At 36.0% G+C, this 21,571-nt stretch overlaps 1 protein-coding gene across 1 annotated transcript; it reads right to left on the bottom strand.

Annotated features, from left to right (window-relative positions):
* Positions 1-14,118: 14,118 nt before the first annotated feature.
* Positions 14,119-20,463, bottom strand: LOC145045796 (serine carboxypeptidase-like 16). The gene is made up of 14 exons (XM_078994110.1): positions 20,224-20,463; positions 19,997-20,142; positions 18,573-18,649; positions 18,339-18,461; positions 18,150-18,252; positions 17,403-17,440; positions 17,196-17,297; positions 17,007-17,099; positions 16,858-16,926; positions 16,694-16,765; positions 16,376-16,524; positions 15,370-15,483; positions 15,170-15,224; positions 14,119-14,400 (listed from the first exon to the last, which is right to left on the bottom strand). Exons 1-14 carry the CDS (start codon positions 20,352-20,354, stop codon positions 14,305-14,307), a joined length of 1,368 nt encoding a protein of 455 aa, XP_078850236.1. The 5' UTR covers positions 20,355-20,463; the 3' UTR covers positions 14,119-14,304.
* Positions 20,464-21,571: the final 1,108 nt, after the last annotated feature.

The following is a 21,571-nucleotide window of genomic DNA, read 5'->3' as shown; positions in this document are numbered from 1 at the left end:
CTAAGGACTAGCCAGTCATGCCACCAATACGGGGAGATAGGACATCTCAAGAAGGATTGTCCTATAACAAAGAACTCTGGCGCAGAAGGTAGGATTCTCAGGGTCACAGCTGCAGGAGAACCTACTACGAACCCACGTTAATGTAATTTAGGCATTTCATTATAACAGGCTTATAAACCATCCAAAACTAGCACAAATCATAGTCTTATCCTTTGCGGGATCTCGTCGGTATAGGGATGCTCGTACTGTGTATACTTGCTATTTATAGTATACCTTATTCACAACAATAGACTTGTAGTAGTCTAAAGTACTGTGACTCTGTTGATGGTTGCACGGTTGTGTTTTGTCTGTAAACGTTTCATATTCAAATCAAATGTCTTTAAGTTTCCTTATGACTCCAACATTATCTTACGACTTGATTCAATTTGATCCTCACAAAAACAGCTTCATACGTACATCTCCTTCTCCGAAAACGTCTTTCTAGCGAAACCATCATCCCGAAACACCAAAGTACCCATGTATAGAATACCTCACAGTTCTTTTCTTTTCCAAAGGAATCTCCGAATTACCACTTGTACAGTACGCCAAGTTCAAATCCAAAGAGTCCATACGGTTGAACTTCGCTGATGAACGTATACATAGGGGTGATATATAATCAAGGTTCTACAAATTTGGAATTGACAATTCCGCTTTAACTTCTTTTTCCTCGATGGGATGAGGGCTTAAAGAAGAATCATTTATTCGACTACCTTTTCAATCTTAATTATAAACGACTCGTATACCCGAGACTGTGATGGATGAACCAGGTATGAGTTCTACTATGAACTTCAGAACGGAGACTGCCCAAGACTGCAAGTGATCGTGCATCCGTAAGAATAAACTTAGAAATACCTACCCTTTTCCCCTAATTCATGAGTAGTCATACTTCTTTTTCACGACAGCTAATCCAACCCCAAATTTTGACATCATAATCAGTAGTAATTGATTCAGTCTACATCAAGCCAACATCAGGTGCTTTGATAAAGCAGTTCGTCCCAACCTCCCCAAAACAATGAAGCCCTAGTTATTTACAGCCACGAACCCAGTACAAACCCTCTCATCTTTTTGTGTATGCATACTTAGAAATGCTTACAAAAGGAATATCATGTATTCCTTGCACACATCACTAAGACGTGCCAAGAAATGAAGGACATTCAGAACATCCAAGAAGTACGCGGCTTTCCCCGACACCTTTCCGGGAGGACAACCAAGACTACCAACACGGCGTCAAGTCAAACTCAGAATCAACTTAGTTCTAGTAGCCAAATCACCTTATTATCTAGCTCCAACCGAGGTGCAAGAACTTCCTATGAGCTTAACAAACTCCTCAGAAGGGGATTCTTTAGGACAAGTTTCTCACTTAGAAGAGCACCGGATTCGTCTGTAAACAAGAAAGAGAATTCCAAACGCTAAAGTAAGTCTGATGCATCGCACCAATATTATCCCTCCCAAAAAGGGGATAGAATATTGCATGGTGTAATGCGATACATCTAACCAAGGGATTGGTTGTGTTATTATGCAAGGGGAAAGATCACTACCTATACCTCAAGACAGTTTAAGACCCAAGAATTTGATTGTTCAACACATGACCTTGATTCAGGAGCAGCGTTGATTACTCTGAACATATGGAGAAACTACTTGTAGGGTACAAGGTGTAATACCTTCACCGAACACGGAAACACACAACACAACTTCGACAGGGAAAGGATATCATACTAGTGAAGTCAAACGAAAGAAGCAAAGTCGTATCCCATTAGTGAAAGATTAACTGGAATGCCAGACGAATACGAATGTTTGCTAAGAACACGAGTATCAAATAGAACTCCTATCGGTAGCATGATTGTTAATACTACTTAAAACTCGAATTTCGGGACGAAATTCCTTAACAGGGGGATGATGTGACAACCCGATATTTTGAGACAATAAAATGTAACGCCAGTCAAATTTAAGCCAAAATTTAACTTTCCTAAAATCATATTTGGGGTAAATAAAGTGGTAGGACTCGTATCAAGGTTTTCGTACATATAAAGAACACAAAAATCTGAGTTATAACGAAGAAGTTATGACCAATCTAAAATTCACGGCGAAAGCCGGCAACGCTGATAGACGTAAAACGCAAAGTTTCGATACAATAATTTTTAGCCTTAGGTATCTAAACAAAAATCGTAGATTACGTTAAACCGTTATCATGCATAAAAAGAACGCCCAAATCTGACTTCGTATGAGGAAGTTATGATTTTCCGAAGTTTCTAACCTAGCAGTAGACAGCTAAAAACTCGAAACAGAGATCGAGCGATCTTTAGCCGACACAACCTAAATGAAAGTTGGAGAGCTCGACAATAGGAGTATAACCATAAAAAGTCTGATGAAAATGGACTCCGGATAAAGAAGTTACGGATTTTAACGAAGTTATCGTGTCCCGACCCATTATTTAAAATATAATTAAAAATAAATTTAAAATTAGCCGACGGAGTCTAAATGAAAGTTGTGGAGTATTTTCTCACCTTCGCGTGGATATAAAGAACGTCAAGAACGGAGCTCGTACGCGAAAGTTATGGAATTTAGAAGAGGACAGGCCGGATTACGCCCCGCGTTCTCTGGGAGTACGCCCCGCGTACTAGACCCAGAGTCGAGTCCCATCGGCCCGCCCACTCTACGCTTAGCTAGCCAGGAGTCGTAAGCCATGACGCATTCTTACGCCCAGCGTAACGAGGTACGCGCTGCGTAAGTGAGTACGCCCCGCGTACTCTAAAATTACGCCCCGCGTACTCACGCCCCCAGCACTATAAATAGATGGCATAAGCTTCGAGTTTTAGACACACTTTCTCAAATCTCCAATTACTCTCACACACTTCCAAGCACTAGAAGCTATCCCGAAGACCTCGATTTCCGCACTCGAGCCCCGAAGAAAGTTCGAAGCCCCGAGATTCCCGAGAATCTCGTCACTCTCTGGTCGAGGTGCCGCCCGGGAAAATGTCGTTTTCTTCAAATCACGCACTTTCTTCGGTGAGTTCATACCCCTATAATCTACATTTTTAAATGTGTTATCAATATTGTTTTAATATACACTTTTAAGGGGGGGAATACAAGTAAACACACGATTATTATCGTGTGTAACTCAAAGATTCACTAAATACTCATTTTTATCAAGTAAAACATATGTATGAAATCCTTCGTACGGAAAACATAACACGATATCATATTATCCGTTGAAATTAAATAGGTGGTTATACGTATACGAATCAAACGGTTTATTTGTACCTTGAGTACATGTGTGCATTTTAAGTCCTGTATTATATACCATAATCCCTTGGAGGGGGAGCGTGATACTTGTGTATAGATCTATACGAGATTGACAATCCCGCACCTAAACTGTTAGCTACAGTTAGACCGGCAGGTCTGGGGTGACAAATGTCATAACATTCCAACGCCTGAAGAACGTTGTTACAGGCCATCAGTGTCAATAGTATGGTTATAAAACTCACATGGAGTATTAAAAACACTTTGATTTACGGAGTTTTCATATATCTTAGCGATTATAATTGTACACAAATCTACTATTTTATGACATGAAAAACATCATGGTAGTTCATTTTGGGACTTTTAAACTACCACTTACTTACAAACAAATATTGGATTTCTGAAGCAAACATTCAAAACAGTCGGGTCTTGGTAGAAGGCTACATTTTACACTAGTAGAAAATATGGGATTTTCTAGAGTTTTTCAAACGTTTACAGATATTTACAAACATGTTCATTGGTACAAACTTTCCTTCGAAAACATTTACAGGTCTTTCAATTACAGCTTTACAAATCAAAGTCACATAAATACTTATGAATTCACCAGCATTATTGCTGATACTCGCTTTTAAAATAACTTGTATTCCCAGGATACGGATAGACAGGTACGACTACCAGGTTCTGTGAAGACGGAGCAATCAAGACTCGTCTTTTATTTTTGAATATTCATTTTGTAGAACTATACTATGAAAGAACTCAAATGTAATTAAAATTATACTATTAAAGTAATGGATGATGTTGTTGCTTGTTTACTACTTTGCATTGTTGTGATACATTACATGACGTCCTCCGCCCCAGAACGTTTCCGCCGTTCTCGGTTTTGGGGTGTGACACTGGGACACTGGGACCTTTTGTGTCCCCTCTGATTGCACTGAAAGCAAATCAGATCTGATGCTGTAACCGTAGTAGCAGGGGCCGTACAATCCCTACTCATATGCCCAGTCCGACCGCACTTGTAGCAGCCGGAACTCCCTGCCTTGCACGCCCCCTCGTGCAATCTCCCACACTTGCCACACCGACCGTGGTTCTGCTGACCCCTGGACCTGTGATCTGAAACCTTGGGCTTTTTGCCCACACTGCCTAAACCCGAAACCGCCTCCGGTTTCCTCTTCTTCTCCATCTCGAGATCAATCTCCCTCTCTCTGGCTCTAGCAATCATGTCGTCCAGTGTTTTGCAACTGGACCGGCTCACAAACATACGAATGTCACTCCGCAGCATCTCGTGATAACGGGCCTTCTTCATCTCCTCATCGGCTGCATACTGAGGAACAAGAAGGGCCCTCTCCCTGAACTTGGCGGTGATCTCCGCCACTGTCTCTGTAGTTTGGGTAAGATCCTGGAACTCCCTAGCTAATTGTTGCACCTCGATGACCGGTGCAAACTCCGCTCTGAACCTGGTAGAGAAATCAGCCCAGGTCATGGCATCCAATGCCGCATCATCCCCGATGGCATGTCCGACCTCCTCCCACCAGTCTCGTGCCCTGTCCTTCAGAAGACAGGATGCCAATCTGACCTTGTCCCCCTCGGGACATCTGCTAGTGCGGAATGCGTTGGCCACATCCGCCAACCACCTGGTACTCGCTATGGGGTCCCGTGCCCCATGATAGTCAGGAGCCCCGCATGCCCTGAACTCCCTGAACGTAAGTGTGCGCGACCCCATCACGGCCGCCATCTCAGCACGGAAAGTACTCAATCTCTCATCCATCAGCTCTAAAATACCCTCCTTGATCGAACCGAAGATCACAGGAGTCTGCTCTAGTATGATGCGGGTAACCTCAGAAGAAAGGAACTCCCTAGTCTGCTCATCCATCTGCCCGGCCTCCGGGCCTGATCCCGATCCTGATCCCCCTCCGGCATCTGAACTGCCGGCTACTGGCCTCGGACGCAAAACTACCATTCTGAAACATATCATAACAACATCAGAACACTGAAATATCTCAAGGGATCATGATACTGCTACTAGCTTCCTGGTCTTGTCTTGGCCTTCCTTGATTCGAGTACGGATCCTCTGCTTTCAGTAGTACGGGCCCATACTACCTTCCACATCTATCCGTACTTTCCTCAAGAACTGCCTTGACTCCACCAAGTCACTTCTACCGCTGCTATTCTCTGCTACTCTCATCCTAGGCTTGCCCTAGGGAAACTTCAAGGTCAACGCGACTGGTCCTCAGCTGCTGTAGGTCTCCTCATAATGCCAATTAGCCACCACCTAAACACCATCACATGTGATGAGGGTCAGATAATCCTTCAAGTAAAGGATCCGTCCCTACAACGGTTGGACTCAAACAAGAGCTGCGCAGTAGAGCCAGTTCCAACACTCTGGGATTATTCAAACCTGATCACATGTGGTGTGACGTGTTCACCTAATGGCTAACTCCCACTACTCAGAATCCCACTAAGCACGAAGCAAGCAGCATTCGGACACGGGAAACAGACTCAGGCAAAACTATTCTTATAACAAGAAACTGCACTAGCATAGAATGCTAAGCTCGTACTATCAGGTATAACCTAAACATGCTATCCTACTGCTGTCTACTCAATTCTAGCATGCAATACTCATAAAGCTGTAACACATAAACAGGCACATAAGGCATTCTCCTAGATCCTTAGCCCTATACTAGCATGCTGTTCTACTGAAACTGAAACTGAACAAATAATTTGTATGGGTAATTTGGGAGTACTTACTTGAGCTCGGCTGACCGCATGCACACACCTCTATCTTGTTAAAACAATTCTTTCTTTCTAAGTGTTTTCAAAATTCTGTTTGTAAAACATTTTTATTTTATTAAAATCTTTTATTTCCCTTAGTTTGAGTTCAGATACACCCGAAAGTGTATCCGAATCCCTCAAACCAGGGCTCTGATACCAACTTGAAACGACCCAAAAACACGACCCAAAAATTTTCGTTTTTCCATATAATCAAAGCCATAATATAAGTATCATAACATAAACACATGCGATGTATTCCCAAAAAATAATAAAATTTTGTGCGGAAAACTGTATACTACATCAACTCAAAATATCAAGAGACATCCCAGGATAAAAGTCATGCTGCGGTGTGTGCAATGCTGTCACCCCGAGCTCTTCCCTTTGCTTGCGGAAGTACATGAAACCAAAACTGAAACTGTAAGCACGAAGCTTAGTGAGCTCCCCCAAACTACCACATACCATACAATAACATATAAACACATATTGGGCCTTGCCCACTGCATCGGGCCGAAGCCCGGAAACTGCATCAGACCGAAGTCCGGAACTGACTGGGACCTTGTCCCCTGCATCGGACCGAAGTCCGGAACTACTGCATCGGACCGAAGTCCGGAACTGACTGGGACCTTGTCCCCTGCATCGGACCGAAGTCCGGAACTAACTGCATCGGACCGAAGTCCGGAACTGACTGGGACCTTGTCCCCTGCATCGGACCGAAGTCCGGAACTAACTGCATCAGACCGAAGTCCGGAACTGTCTGACTGAACATGGCATGGCATAACACATCAACTAGCATAACACATATACGACATGCTACATCGGGCCGTGGCCCGGAACACATAATACTTAACACATAAAACATAGCACACAAATCCTGTTCGAACCACGAAGGCATCGAACATACTAACTGCTGCATCGGACCTAAATCCGGAAACTACTGCTAACTGAACGGGCCGGCATTGTGGCCTTAGACCCGTTCCTACTGGAAGGAAACTCACCTCGTAAGCTGGCTGCTGAGTGTGTGGCTCGGAAAGCTAACGGCGGCTGCTCCTGAATCTCCTCGGCTACAAGTCCATAAACACACTCAATCAAATACTAAACACTGCACTTGGGGTAAAATGACTCTTTTACCCTTGGTCAAAGTCAACTCACTCTGGGCTGACTCGCCGAGTCGGGCTACCCAACTCGCCGAGTCCTAGTCTCATCTCTCAGCTCTTCACGCTGCTACTCGTCGAGTGGGGCATCGACTCGACGAGTACCCTCTGGATCCAAGAACTCAGACAATCTTCATCCGACTCGTCGAGTCGTATGAACAGACTCGACGAGTTGTTCTTGATCCCCAAGAAGATTGCCTTGGACTCGCCGAGTTGTATGAACAACTCGTCGAGTCCCTCCATCACTGAGTCTACTCTCAACTCGCTGAGTCCACTCCCTAACTCACCTCGTCCACTCGACACTGATAAAACTGAAGAACTCGGGACTCGCGATCCAACTCGTCGAGTCGTTCTTCCGACTCGGCGAGTCGCCGCCATGCAACAGATTTTTACTTGATTTTGTTTGAATCCAATGCATATAATTGATAGATCTGAGTCCAATAAGTTGTTTTACCACGTAAAGTTTCCAACTTTACGTGCACAACCTCATGAATAAGGGAAACAAGGCTAAAAGATGCATAAAATGGGTAGATCTATGGCTAACATGCAATATAACCCCAAAAAGACAGTAGATCTGGGCTCTACAACACCCCAACATTCAGATCCATAGATATATCGACTTAATAAGACGTTCATGCAAGTGTAAGGCTTGAAACAAGCACCAACTAGCTCTTAGGAGAGCCCTAATGGATGTTTAAAGCATAAAATAAGATGGAACTCCGAAAATACCTCAATAAACTCTGATTTGGCCTTGGATCTTTTCACTCCAACCCTTCTCCTTGCTTCTTCCTTCTTCTCCTTCTTCACACCTTCACAAAGAGGGCACCAAACACAAATAAGCTCTTCAATGGAGGTTTGGGGCTCTAACACTGTGTTCTCAGGGTGAGGGAGGCGAGAATGGGGGCTATAAGGTGGTATAAATAGTGGGCAACCCGGGGATTTAGGGTTTCACCCAGACGGATGGACTCGCCGAGTCCATATTATGGACTCGTCGAGTCGCCGGCTCACGCGTGCCCTCAGACGCGACCCGACTCGGCGAGTCAGGCTAGAACTCGCCGAGTCCCTCTAGGAAAACTCACTATAATTACCAATAAATCAACATACCGGGAACGGGTCGTTACATATTTTCATGAAAATCCTTATTTAAATAATAAAATCTTGTGAGTGAATAATTAAGGTGGAGTGTTGACTTTGCTTTACCTTATGACACAAGCAACCACCCCCACACCCACTCTATGACTAGCCACACCTCCCCACCTTACCTAGATCACTTCAATGTGCTTTCCACTCAATTATCACCCCTTTTCCACGTTTTAGAGCTAGAACAAACTGTCCTCTCTCCTCACTTCTCTCATTTGCTCTCATTTCACCAAGGGTCTAACTCCACTTTTCTCCCAAACATTCTCCATCAAAATTCGAGATTCAAGATTGATTATCAAGCCTTCTCACACTCTTGGTAAGAATAATTATTCCTCTCCATGATTATTACACTTTCCTCACTCTCAAATTAATGATTCCTTACACAAACATCATCACATTCTTGTAGATCTTCGAATCTTCAAGTGTTCTTAGGTTGAACACTTCTCTTCTTCAACACTTATCTACTTAAATAACATAAGGTGAGTTCATACCCCTACATTTTCATGTTTTCTCAAGTTTTCAGGGGGGGGGGGGGGGGAAATACAAGTTAAAATACCAAGAACATAACTAAACTTTTCTAACAGCCTTCATCAGAAAAGTTTACTCCATTCACGGACTGTTTTGGGCAACTTAAACATTTTTGTTATCAAAACTGTACAAGGTGAAAGTAGTTCAAGTTCTTAGCTTTAAAATGACTACTTGCACATCTCCATAAGATTTTTCTATAATCTATGGTGATTTTTACAAAACTGCCTATCATTTCAAACACCAATCCAGACCAGTCTGTGATTATGGATTTTTTCACCCAAGTTGGATGTCATTAAAAATCATGGTAAAAATTATGAGTAAACTAGACACATTTTGGGAACTCTCAGAATTTACGGATTTAGTTTTCGACTTCGTATGATTTTTCTATGACTTTTCCAAAACAGTGCAGAAAGGTTAAATTTAGTTAACAACATATAAATTTCATAACACCTTGTATTATGTTGAGCAAAGTGTATAACAATAAGTTTAAATATTGAATGTGTTTCCTTGTTATTTTATCATCATAAACAGAAACTTAGTCATTCATGATAAGATTATTTATTCATTTAGAACACGAATATTAAGCTATAATAAGAATAGTTTAATGGATTCATAACACTAATACATTTTCATAAAAGAGTTCTTATATATTATGAACGTTTTGGATAAACTATAATAGGTATAGTTTATGATTCATTACATAACACACTCGTACAAAAAGGGTACATTCATACAAAAAGGTTTCACACTCAAGCACACCACACGTAAACTTGTTAACCCAAAATTGTGAGACAATCTCTTTCCGTACGTCCAAGAGCGGGATCTAATTCCTGGTAGTTATAATCAGAGTCTCCTGGAGGGAGAACGTGATAGTTGTGTATAGATCCATATTGGGTTTGACACCCTACACCTTGCTGCTAGCTACAGTGGGACCTGCAGGTCTACGGGTGACAAATGTCATTTCAGTTTCGTGACGCCTGAGAAACATCGTGGCAGGTTCATTCAGTCATAGTATGATTATAGCGACTCACATAGGGAGATAACAATACATAAAGTTTACGGGATTTTTATAAAACCTAAATGGGTTTTATGTCGATTTAAAATCAATTTTTATGTCAATAAGTACAAATATTACTGTACACTTTCGGTTTTGGTATTTATGACTACACATCATTTGAAACCACATTTACATCTCTAAGTATGGCCAATACTTGTTATTTCTCGGTCCTGGGATTTAGGACTACATATACATAAAGTATTAACAAACATAAGAAATTACGGGAATTTCATTTAATTCAAGCGCGTTTATGTCGATTTAAACACATATCATTTTTATCAGTAAGAGAGGTTACTTATACATTTTGGTTTTCGATTATAAGACTACATTTCACAGATTTTAAAGAAAATATCGGATTTTCTGGATACATATTCTAACACTTTTACAAGGAAAACAGTTTACTTCTCGAACGAAATCTTTTATGAACTCACCAACCTTTGTGTTGACACTTTTTTCAAAACTACTTGTATTATTCTCAGGAATTCAGTGAAACAGGAAATCAACAACGTTTTGAGGATGGGACGATAATTCGTCAAACAGTTCATTTGTCATCATAATGTAATTGATTTGAAATATGTAAACATATACATTGGTGTAACTTTTTCAATTATATTTATAATGGTTGTATTTACTTTGAGCACTATTATACACGTGGTTGTGATACTATACATGAAGTCCTCCACCCCTGAACGTTTCCGCCATCCTTGGTATGGGGGTGTGACATTCAAGGACCTCATTTGGAGGATGATGTTAAGGTTTATTTGGTTTAACTAATTAGGTGGTGCCTAGTAGCAATAGTCTATCAGTGAGAGCAGTAGTAGTAGAGCATTTTCTATGAAGTGAGTCTTCCCATCACACTAGTTGGTTGAAGGCACCAATGTCGGCTCACTGATTTGTATATGTAAATTGTGCATGACTCTTTGATTATTATTGATATGATTTTATGTTATATGCATGAATCCAATCCCGGGCTCGGAGTCATTATACACTCGAGGTTGATACAGACTCAACATAACTACTTGTTGTTACGTGGGTTGATACAGACCCGACACAGACACATGATGTTATATTTATGTGTATGTTATATATGGTATTTTAGGGAAGTTAACTACGCTTTGTGCTTACAATGGTGTTTATGGTTTCAGGTACTTCCACTATGAAAGGGAAGGGCCCGACGTGATGGCACAACAATTTCCCCCTGATGTTCCGCAATTATGATTTCTTTTACTCAGATGTTTTGGGATAGTTTGTATCATGATGGTTTTTTATACATGTGATGTATGGGGTTGATAATTTGAAAATGAAAATTTTCATCACTGTCTTTTGGGTTGTTACATTAGAGGTGATTGATACGTTATAATGGTAACGGGTAAGTTTCTCCATTGATTACCATATCCTCTCCTCCCTTTACTTTCATTCTCTCATTTCTACCAAAATCGATTGATGCTCTTGAAGTTGACTGAAATGCAAACCTGGATGTTGAAGTCTTTGAACAAATAAGTAGAACTAACCCATTCTCTTTCACCAAAAGGAAATTTAGCGACAACTCCCCATTATCCTTATGGTTCTTTTTATCCGATATTTTTTTTTTCATAAGTTAGATTAAAATTTGAAATCAGATACCTTCTCAGCCAGGGTTTTATTCCATAAATCATCTCCTCAACCTGTAGGGCCAAAATCACAATCGCACATTGTTAATCTCCTTCTTCGTTGTTCATCTGTCACTAATTCACTTTTCTAGGTTTGTAATTTTCAATCTACTTCTTTCTAATGTCACTTTCCTATTAGCCTGAAAATTAGGGCTCAAACGACATTTGATGGTAATCAAATGCATATAGTTTTTGTTACCATTTTCATAATTTTTGTTATTATTATGTATACATGAATACATTTTTCCACATCATCTTTGGTTGCATTGAGTACATATTGTATTAAAAATCTTTCTAATATGTGAAGAGCTTTTTACAAAGAGGGAGCTTCATGGGAGAGTAAAATAGAAGGGTAAAATAGGAAAGCGGGTCGCTTGTAGAGATATCTCGAGCCATTCAAATTGCTTCTATGCAAAAGTTGCAGATATTACTTCAAAAGGTTAGTCTTCTTTTTCTTTATATCTTTTTAATTTTATAACTTTCTAATGTAATGAAAATTTATCCATAATCATGTATATAATTTTGTAATAAAGTAACCATCTTTTAAAGCCTCTTATTCTATGTAGTTTAACGAATTGGTTTTTCATCCGGTAAAGCGAATAGTAGCAACAAGTGTTTGACAAAATGTAATAGATAAATCTAGCTATTATTAATATCAAACTTCATAATGAAACCTTGTAGCGTGTCTAGTGAACTAATTCATGTCATTTTACTTTGTTGAAAATCAGTTGAAATCTCAATGATAGGAAAATGTGAAGATGCATTAAAAGTCAAAGAATCAGATGTTGTTGGTTGAAGATATTTAATAGTGATTACCTTCTAGAGCTATATTGATCTGCATTCTCTTTTCATGAACTAGGTACACTCTTATTTTGTACTCACTATTGATTTCATTCCAAGATTTACCTTTTTCTTACTGGCTAAAGGCATGTACTAATGATGGGTTCGTCAAAATTATCCTAAGTACCCATGTTGTTGTAGGTGAAGGAGCATCTCGTATGATTATACTGAAATTTGTTTTTATGTTTTGCCAACTCTATCTATATTGATCATTTGCAGTGGTGGAGCCAGACTCAAAGCAAAGGGGTATCCCAATTTTTTTTTTCTGGGGTATCACCGCAACGGCTGAGCATGGGGCGGGTTAGGTCAATTTTGACCTAAAATCGAACCCAAAACCGACAACCTCGATTTTGAAACTTTTAAAACCGAACTGAACCCAAACCCATCGGTTTGGTGTTTCAGTTTTCAGTTGTACTTGGGTTTTCGATTTGGTTTTGGTTTTAAACACAAACCTTAATCGAATCCTTAGCTAACTTCAAATCTTGTTATATAAACATGAAGTTGAAGTATCTTTTGAATTGATGTGAGAATCGAAGTAGATATCAAATGAAGCATGAGGATAATAAGTTTATATAAAACATAAAAATTACTGAGTTTACATGTGTTTAATGATATATGATAGAATAACTGGGAAAATAAAAGAATAGAATAGCTAAAAAATAAAAGAAATGTAAACAAAAAATTTGTAAGGAGCAAGAATTGATCTTGATACTTTTGTTACAATAAGTCAATACCTTAACCAGTAAAATAGCTATTAGTTTGTGCTTATAAGTGAATGGATATGTATATATACACTACATAAAAATGAATTTTTCTAAAAAAATTACACTACTGAAATAAAATCATCTGGTCATTTAATTCACTAATTGTTAAAAAAACTACTTTCTAATGAGGTTTAACATATGATATAAATAGTGTCTTACAAAATTGTATTCACAAATAATATCTCGGCCATTAGAATGCTGTAGGATAAAACAAAAAGAAAAAATAAACTCAAAGATTAATAAAATAATCAAATTGACTTTTGTTCTCAGCCACTCCAAATGATGATGTTGTAGAAAAAAAAAGTCAAGTTATCATTTCTATTGTAAAAGAATATATATATATATATATATATATATATATATATATATATATATATATATATATATATATATATATATATATATATATTTGTGATATTTCTTGAGTAATATAAAATAGTCCCCATTTAAAAACTTCTGTTTTGGACCTACAAAAAGAAATATTATTTCTAAGATTTTTTGTTTGGATAAAAAATAAAATAAATAATGATAAAAAAGTCAAGTCCTCATTTCTATTGTAAAAAAATATTTTTTTATGATATTTCTTTAGTAATAAAAATAATCTCGGTTTAAAAACTTCTCTTTAGGGCCTACAAAAAGAAAAGTTATTTCTAAGTTTCTTTGTTTGGGTCTGAAAAAAAATTGTTTAGTAAGATTGATGTTCAATTTTTATCTGTAAGGTATTATGTACGAATCATTTCCCTTTCATTTGCCTTATATAGTCAACACGAGCTTTTTAAAAAGGAAAGTGATTTGTACATAATAATTTTTTGCCATACACAATAATTTATACATTATATAGTAGTATAATACAATATTTTAAAGTACCAACATAAACAACATGATACTCATTGAATTGGTAAATTAAAAGGGATCTAGAAATAAATATATCTAAAAGGAAGTAAAAAAAAAGGCCTATAAAACCTTCTCCTCAAACTTCACTTCAATGCTCTCTTGACATTCATAATAGAATGTGGAGGCCAGCGTCATCTCAATATTTTGGAAAGACAACATATTAATATGCCAAATACGTGAGGCACAAGAAAAAATCGTTACAGTGGAGATATATATCTAATCTAATATTGTGCTTAAATGTCACTTAAATAAATACGAGAATCAAGCCATCCATCCACCATGGCCAAAGCTTCTTCAGGCTTGTACAATGCGATTCCATGACCTGCACCCTGCATAAGAGCCAACCCCAAAAAAAAAAAAAAATCAAGACAAAAACAAATATTAATGGTAGTGGGTTACTTGCATATGCCACAAAATAGCCTTTGTGTTTTACTTTTATCACAAATAAAGGGCAATTTTGCAATAGCCCGTGTAATTCACTATTTTGCTGTGCAATTTGCCTTTTATGTATCGTCCAAAAATTATTAAAATTACAAAAAACAATAAAATTGTATTTTTCTTCTAATTTTGGGCCACTTTGTGGCAAACCATGTGTCAATATGGCTAGATTTGTCTTTTTTCTTCTAATTTTGTGAAGACAAATTACAAAAAAACACTTAGCCAAGCGCACACACTACAAAAGTGTTTGTGAAAAATTGGGATTATGTTATGTGAGTGAGTTAAACACTAAGGACATCTCCAACCCTACACTAAAAAACCATTTTTACACTATAAATTACATTATAATGCTCCAACCCTACACTATACCTAACACTATATATAGTGTTGGATTTTAGTGTAACACTAAATATAGTGTTGAATAAAGAGCAATATACCAAGAATATTCTTTTTGGTGTTAACTATAGTATAATGGGTTGAAGGACTTTAGTGTATACACTATCTTTTACACTATAATTATAGGTATAGTGTAAAAAAAAGATAATGTTAAGGGTTGGAGATGGTCTAAGAGCTCTATCATGTGTGATATATTGCATCAATACGTTGTTGAGTGAATTATAAGATGCATACCAAAAGAAGAACTTTAGTTATGTTTCTTACCTTAATAGTTGAATATGTTAACAAGTAATCATTTTGTGCATATGTCACTTGATACCTACAAAAACATTGATTGACCACTTTACATGTTTAGTTCTCAATAATGTATTATTTCATGAAATAAAATGGGTTGTAAAATATAAGAATGGAAATGAAAAATAGTATGAGTGTATTGTTAAAAGATTTCTAAATTTAGAGCTCACCCTGCGATTTGGTCATTAACGAACCATGGCTCCCATCTCTTCTCGATTGGAAGATTTAGACTTTTTATCCAACTCTCTGTGCCCACATGTGGAAATACCATATCATGATCACCACTGCAAATTGATTTTTTCAAATAAACATATAAGATATTACCATGGTAAAGTTCAATAAATCTTAAAATGACTTTATAATCTCGATTAAATAACAGTAAAATCAATGGTAACTAAAAGGTATTTTTTTTTTTATTTAAAAACCTCCTGAGATTGTGTATTGGTTGAAATCTATACACGACATGTCACTTGTTTGTTGGTTGGTTTATTTTTTTATAAATAGAAACCAACATTGTATTTGTTTATGTAAACTTCAAAATTCTTTTATGGTGCTTGAGTTATTTTTAAACAAATCATGTTTCATTTATTTTAAAAATATCATTAATATAAGACATGAGTTATTTATTTCTTATTTTTAATGTTTTTTTATATGTGTTCTTAAGGCACATATTAGAAAATCCCAATAAATAAATACATATTCAAGCTTATACTTTTTCCTTCTAAATTAGACACAGCTGCTGACATAATGATTTGTTTTTGATATATTTATTTATTTTGAAAAAATAAAGTCAACTTTATAAGTTGATAAGTTTTGTTACAAAAATAAACCAACCAATAATCAACTGATATGTAGCATGTGACTTCGACCAAAACGCAATTTCATGAAAAAGTCAAATCTTTACAAAATAAACTCTCAAAAGGAAATTGACGACCATGCCCTTTTTCAATTAATGGTGACTTTTCGATTGATTGTCCACATTGTTTCTCCTAATTTTGCCCAAAATTTCATTTCCTATGTCATTTTTTATCATTAAAAATAGTGACAACTTGGTAATAAAATATCTATAAGTGTTAGAATTCTGAATTCGACATATAAATAGAAAAATATTAAAGTGATTTTTTTGTTCTTTAAAATAATGTAACGAGAATTGATCCCCAAGAGTATTAGTATTACCATATGATTAAATATTGGCATTTCTTGGCTAGAAGTTGCTTGTGCATTGGCACAGTGCTGAACACATCGTAGGCATAAATTTGTGTGTCATTTTTCCCTAAATCATAATGAATAGTCGAATTTTGCCACTCCCACGTTCCTATTGTTCCCTATACATGAAAAGAAAGACATTCAACTTCATATGCATACACATGTTATGAAGTGAGGACACACTTTTTGTTGATGTAATAGCAACTTTTGTGTGCATCGAGTTGTAGAGCTAAGTAATTATATAAAATGTAAAAGTTATTATGTGATGTGAGGTTGTATATGACATACCTCACGAACATTGAGAGCTTTCTGAACTTCTTTATTGTTTGCCCAAATTACTACAAGTCCAAAAGTAGCTTCCTAAACAAAATAACGTGAAAGTTTTAAGTTTGTAAAAGAATCATATTTGGAAAAACTATGTGTATCTACATATTTGAAAAAAGAAAAATTACTCGACAAGCTGGGTCTGTTGGATCACACAATGGTTCCAATATGTTCTCTAAGTTAATCTTGCTTGTACACTGCAGTTGCGAATTTGGGTTAAATCATGCTACATAAAACTCTATAAGATCTTACTAAAATGATAGGTGTATATATATACCTCATCCACCCATTGGAGATTATTTGAACAAAGGATGTTGTCTGAATGATCGTATATAGATAGATAGTTACCAACGCATGTTTCTTTTGTGGACTGAAATATAAAACAAATACGATTATAGGACAAAACTAATGGTGATCTCATTTAGCACTAAATGGTCATAGTTCTAGTATTAATGTTTTTAATTACCTCATAAATATCATCTGATATTAATGATAATCGATGAGCGAACTCAAATCTTGAATTAAAATCACCAAACTTATCGGTTAAAGGGGAAACACTAATGACTCCCTATATAATGGAGAAAAGATTAGTGAAGATCATGTTCTATACTTCGTTTTATTCAACAATATTTGTAAATAGGTTATAATAAAGTTTACGTAGTAAGATATGTACTTTAATATTCATTTGTGGTTGATCTCCACGTTCATTACCTACAAAGTACAAGAAATCACAAATAAAATGTTAGAAAGAATGAAAGCTTTTAGAGAACAACACTATAATTACTTTCATATATTTTATATCTTTGATTCACAATAACATTACATGTAAATTGTAATTAACTATAAATGCCATTGTTATCACATATTATCTCGTGATGCCATTTTCTTTTTTACACCAAAGTTCAAGGATTAGAATTAGATGGAAGAAGACATCATATCATATATATATAGATTATACATCATTATATGTTATGTACATAATGGATTCAAACATTGCTACAAGCAAGCGATCATTATTCATCTTGTTTATTAAAGCATCAGATACATAATATGAGTGAATTTACATAACTGAAATATATATCATTGAAGTTATATATGTTGTTCACATAGATTTTTTCTTCCATAGCATGGTCATATTATGTCTTATATAACCAGAATGACATAAATGTAACCCGTTAACAATAAATGTAATATCCTCCTAATTTTTGTTTATATCAATCCTCCTGTCCATTTAAATGATGACATGTGTCACATTAATATACTAAAATATCATTAAATTTCATTAAATGAGCTTTGAATGTTACACATGTCAACGTATAATTGAATAGGAGGATTTGTAGAAACAAAAAGTAGGAAGATATTTAATTTCTCTATTTAAAAACCAAACCATGTGAAATACTTAAATAGATAGATCTCTTACCATTGTATACATGTAAAGCAACGTTTGGTAAAATAATCCCCATGTATGAAATCCCAGATATGTACAACGGATTGCTGAGAAATTTAGGGTGCTCCATAAACCACTGTACGACATTTACAATAAAAACCATTTATACATTAAACAAGAATACAATACATGAATTAAATCAATTAATAGAAGTTAACAAACCTTTCGTAAGAAATCATAAGCATCTGAAGCTAACATAGAATCACTGCTCATCGATGCTTCATATGTTGTAGCATATGCAAACCCAGCACCAGCTGGTGCGTCAATGTATATCACATTAGCAATCTACAAAATTTACAGGATTATATGTTATCGTATTATATATATACATATACATAAAATTTCTATATAGAAGATAAAATTTTAGGATAAGAGTTTCGCAGTGAGAATGTGAACCTTTGACCATGAATACGGATTCAGCTTCAATGTAATGTTATTCCCCCATGAGGTTTCAGTATCGAAATTAAGTGGACCTGAAAATTATGATTATTAACTAATGTTCATAAATTGTGTTTAATACTATTAATGACTATAAGGTCGGTTTTTATGTTTGTACGTGGTATTAGAGATAATTAATATTAGGATACAAGCAAATGCATGTATTCATCCAAATAGTTTAATTTTTTGCATGCATGGTAACAAATTCTCAAAATTCAAAACCAAGTAACAAAACAAACGAATGTTAAGTTTTGAACTTTGATTACTTCTTGACCTTATTTCATCATTGCCTCGTTGTCACTAAAGTTTCAAATTTCAATACAAGGGATTTAGAAGGGAATCCATGGGGTGAGTTTGAAAGTGAGTTACTAATCGGCCAGCTTAAGGGTTTAAGTGAAACAAGGGTATTTTTGACTTTTCACTTGCTAACTAAAGTTTCTTGACTTTGAGCGTATTTTGGGATCTTCTTTGGTCCCAACTCCCAAGCAAGACTTTAACCCTCAAACTTTAGATGAGGAACACCTATTTGTCAACTTTGATAACATTAGGCCAAAGTCCTTTTGATTTCGATTAAATACTTACTATATTTAATCTATTTGGTAAAAAGTGATTGGGATAAATGTCAACTTCCATTAATGATCCCAATTATTAACTCATGTTAGTGCTTATATAGGATTAGCCTATTAGGCTCATCCTTTTGTATTTATCTTCATCTTTTATGTGTGCATCTTTATCTTTATAAATGTTAATAAAAGTCTACATATATAAAATGTAACCTACCTAACCCTCTATATAGGATTAAGACTCCTTTTGTAGATATTTTCATCATGTGTGTTTATCTTTTTCTACTAGACCCTACACGTAGAACTTGTAACCTAAGGCTTTGATCCAATTCGAATATGTATATTACCCACTAAAAGTCTAATACGATATCACACTTATAAGGTAAACATCTATTGCCCTATGCCACCACCCACAACCATCCTCAGCCACCTGCCACCAATTCCCATCACCACCCTTTCGCCCTCACTCCCTCCCTCTCTGTTTCCCACAACAATAAACCTTTAATAAACTGATAACTAAGGCTTTTACAATCATATCAAGTTTTCTAAAATACATTTAAATTCTTGATAACTAAGGCTTCCTAGTTCCTAATTAGTTTTATCGATGAATCATATAAAAAAATAGACTTTTTTTAGATTGTTAAAACTTTATAAAACAAAATCCAACCACCGACACAATGTGTCAAAGTCAGAGCTTTCCTTTTCACTATTATGCTAGCTATATTATCGAAAACATTAGTATATGGGGTATTATATATACTTTTTCCACTCAACAATAACAGTAATTAAAAAATGTAAATAAGAGGATTAATTAATTACCTATTTGATACATCATCGAATAAAGAACCGAAGTACCAGGGCCACCGGTGAGGTAAATAAGAAGAGGGTCTTCCGATGGGTTTCTTTCAGACTCAACGAAGTAATAAAAGATCTGAACAGCTTCATCTTCTCCAACTCCGATGTATCTTTCAAGAAATCAAAACAAGTTTGTCTCTATGAGTTGACTGAACTCTGAAACAGTGAAAACGATGAAAATAGACACATACCCGGTTTCAAGAGTGAAAGGAAGGTCGCCATCGAAACCTGGAAGTCTCTTGATGATTGACTTTGAGTTTGATGCAGTTATGAAAGCTGCAAAGGTGAACAAAAAGAAAAATACAATGTGTTTTGATTCCATTACACGAAGTGTTTTCTTTCGATGAAACAAGACGTGTGAGAAGCAGGTGTAATAATATAGTAATATGTAGATATGCGGTGGTGGTTTGGAAAGCACGAGACGAGAGAGATGGGGTCAACCCGTCAGTGTAATAAGTGTAATTGTTTATGTGCATTGAAACTTTGGATGGACCACAAAATGGGCTACAAGTAGGGGTACGAAGACTTAAGTGTGCCTAAAAGATAATATTATCATTGAAATAACTAAAATATTATGTGTAAAAAATTATATAGTATCATGAATAAAAAAGTAAATATTATTTTGGTAAAAAATATGATGGTTATTAGTTTATTTGGTGTCAAAGTTATGTTAATTTATAGAAGTGTTTATTATCGTTTATTTGATACAATTTATGTTTATTCGTAAAAATGTTTATTTCGTTTCAAACGAATATAAAAAAAATGTTTGGATTAATTTATTCGGTATAAAAACAAGTTAGATAAATTATTTTATTGTGTTTAGAAACTTTTATTTTACATGTACTGATAAAACAACTTATCATAAACTCTTTATTATCAGTTTCAAACCAGAATATGTGAATAAGCACTTCAATTAAGCAATCTTAAACACTCCTTTAGAGTCCGGCAAAAGATTTTTCAAATAGAAAACTCTTATGATGTTAACAAGTTATAGCAATGTCTTTTCCTAATTAAGTTTTCTTTTAATGAGTTTGGCAATATTTATGGTTAGGCTGGCGCACTCGAGATCTAGTAAGAATTTTGTGGTCCATAAATTTTATGCCTATTGGAAATGTTTTGAAATGTTTTTTGATGCATTTTAATTTTTCTGGCATGTTGCCCCTTAAATCTATGCGTGCTACCCTTAGTATTCTGTTCTGGCTCCGCCACTAGACCGTAGGGTATAGCTCCACCACATGGTGTTGTGTGGTCTAGCCATTTCATCGTATAAGGGAACACTACATCGTCATTGTGATGTAACCGCAGTGAAGAATCGGACAAATGAGATACATCGCAACCTTTTCCTCTCTTTCTTCTCTTTTTTATCCTCTCTTTCTCCTCCAATAACTTCAAACTCACTTCAAACTCTTATTTTTTCTATTTTTTTATTTTGAATTCACGATCAAAATCTTAAATATCATTTTCTTAAACTACTTACCACTATAAATCGCAACCACTTTTAAACTTCAATCTTAGACCATCTTCTCATTATCATTCATT

Source organism: Lactuca saligna, chromosome 1, assembly GCF_052625555.1.
Source record: "Lactuca saligna cultivar CGN05327 chromosome 1, ASM5262555v1, whole genome shotgun sequence".
In the NCBI taxonomy this organism is placed as follows: domain Eukaryota; kingdom Viridiplantae; phylum Streptophyta; class Magnoliopsida; order Asterales; family Asteraceae; genus Lactuca; species Lactuca saligna.
This window is presented reverse-complemented; position numbering and strand designations above follow the sequence as displayed.

Bases quoted from the DNA above. Each gene is read 5' to 3' on its own strand.
- LOC145045796 (XM_078994110.1), bottom strand. From the start codon at position 20,354: ATGGAATCAAAACACATTGTATTTTTCTTTTTGTTCACCTTTGCAGCT. The intron at 15,484-16,375 runs GTAATACTAATA...ATCAATTTGCAG, and splicing joins TGCCAATATTTAATCATATG to TGGTGATCATGATATGGTAT. The intron at 15,225-15,369 runs GTGAGCTCTAAA...ATGTTTTTGTAG, and splicing joins GTTAATGACCAAATCGCAGG to GTATCAAGTGACATATGCAC.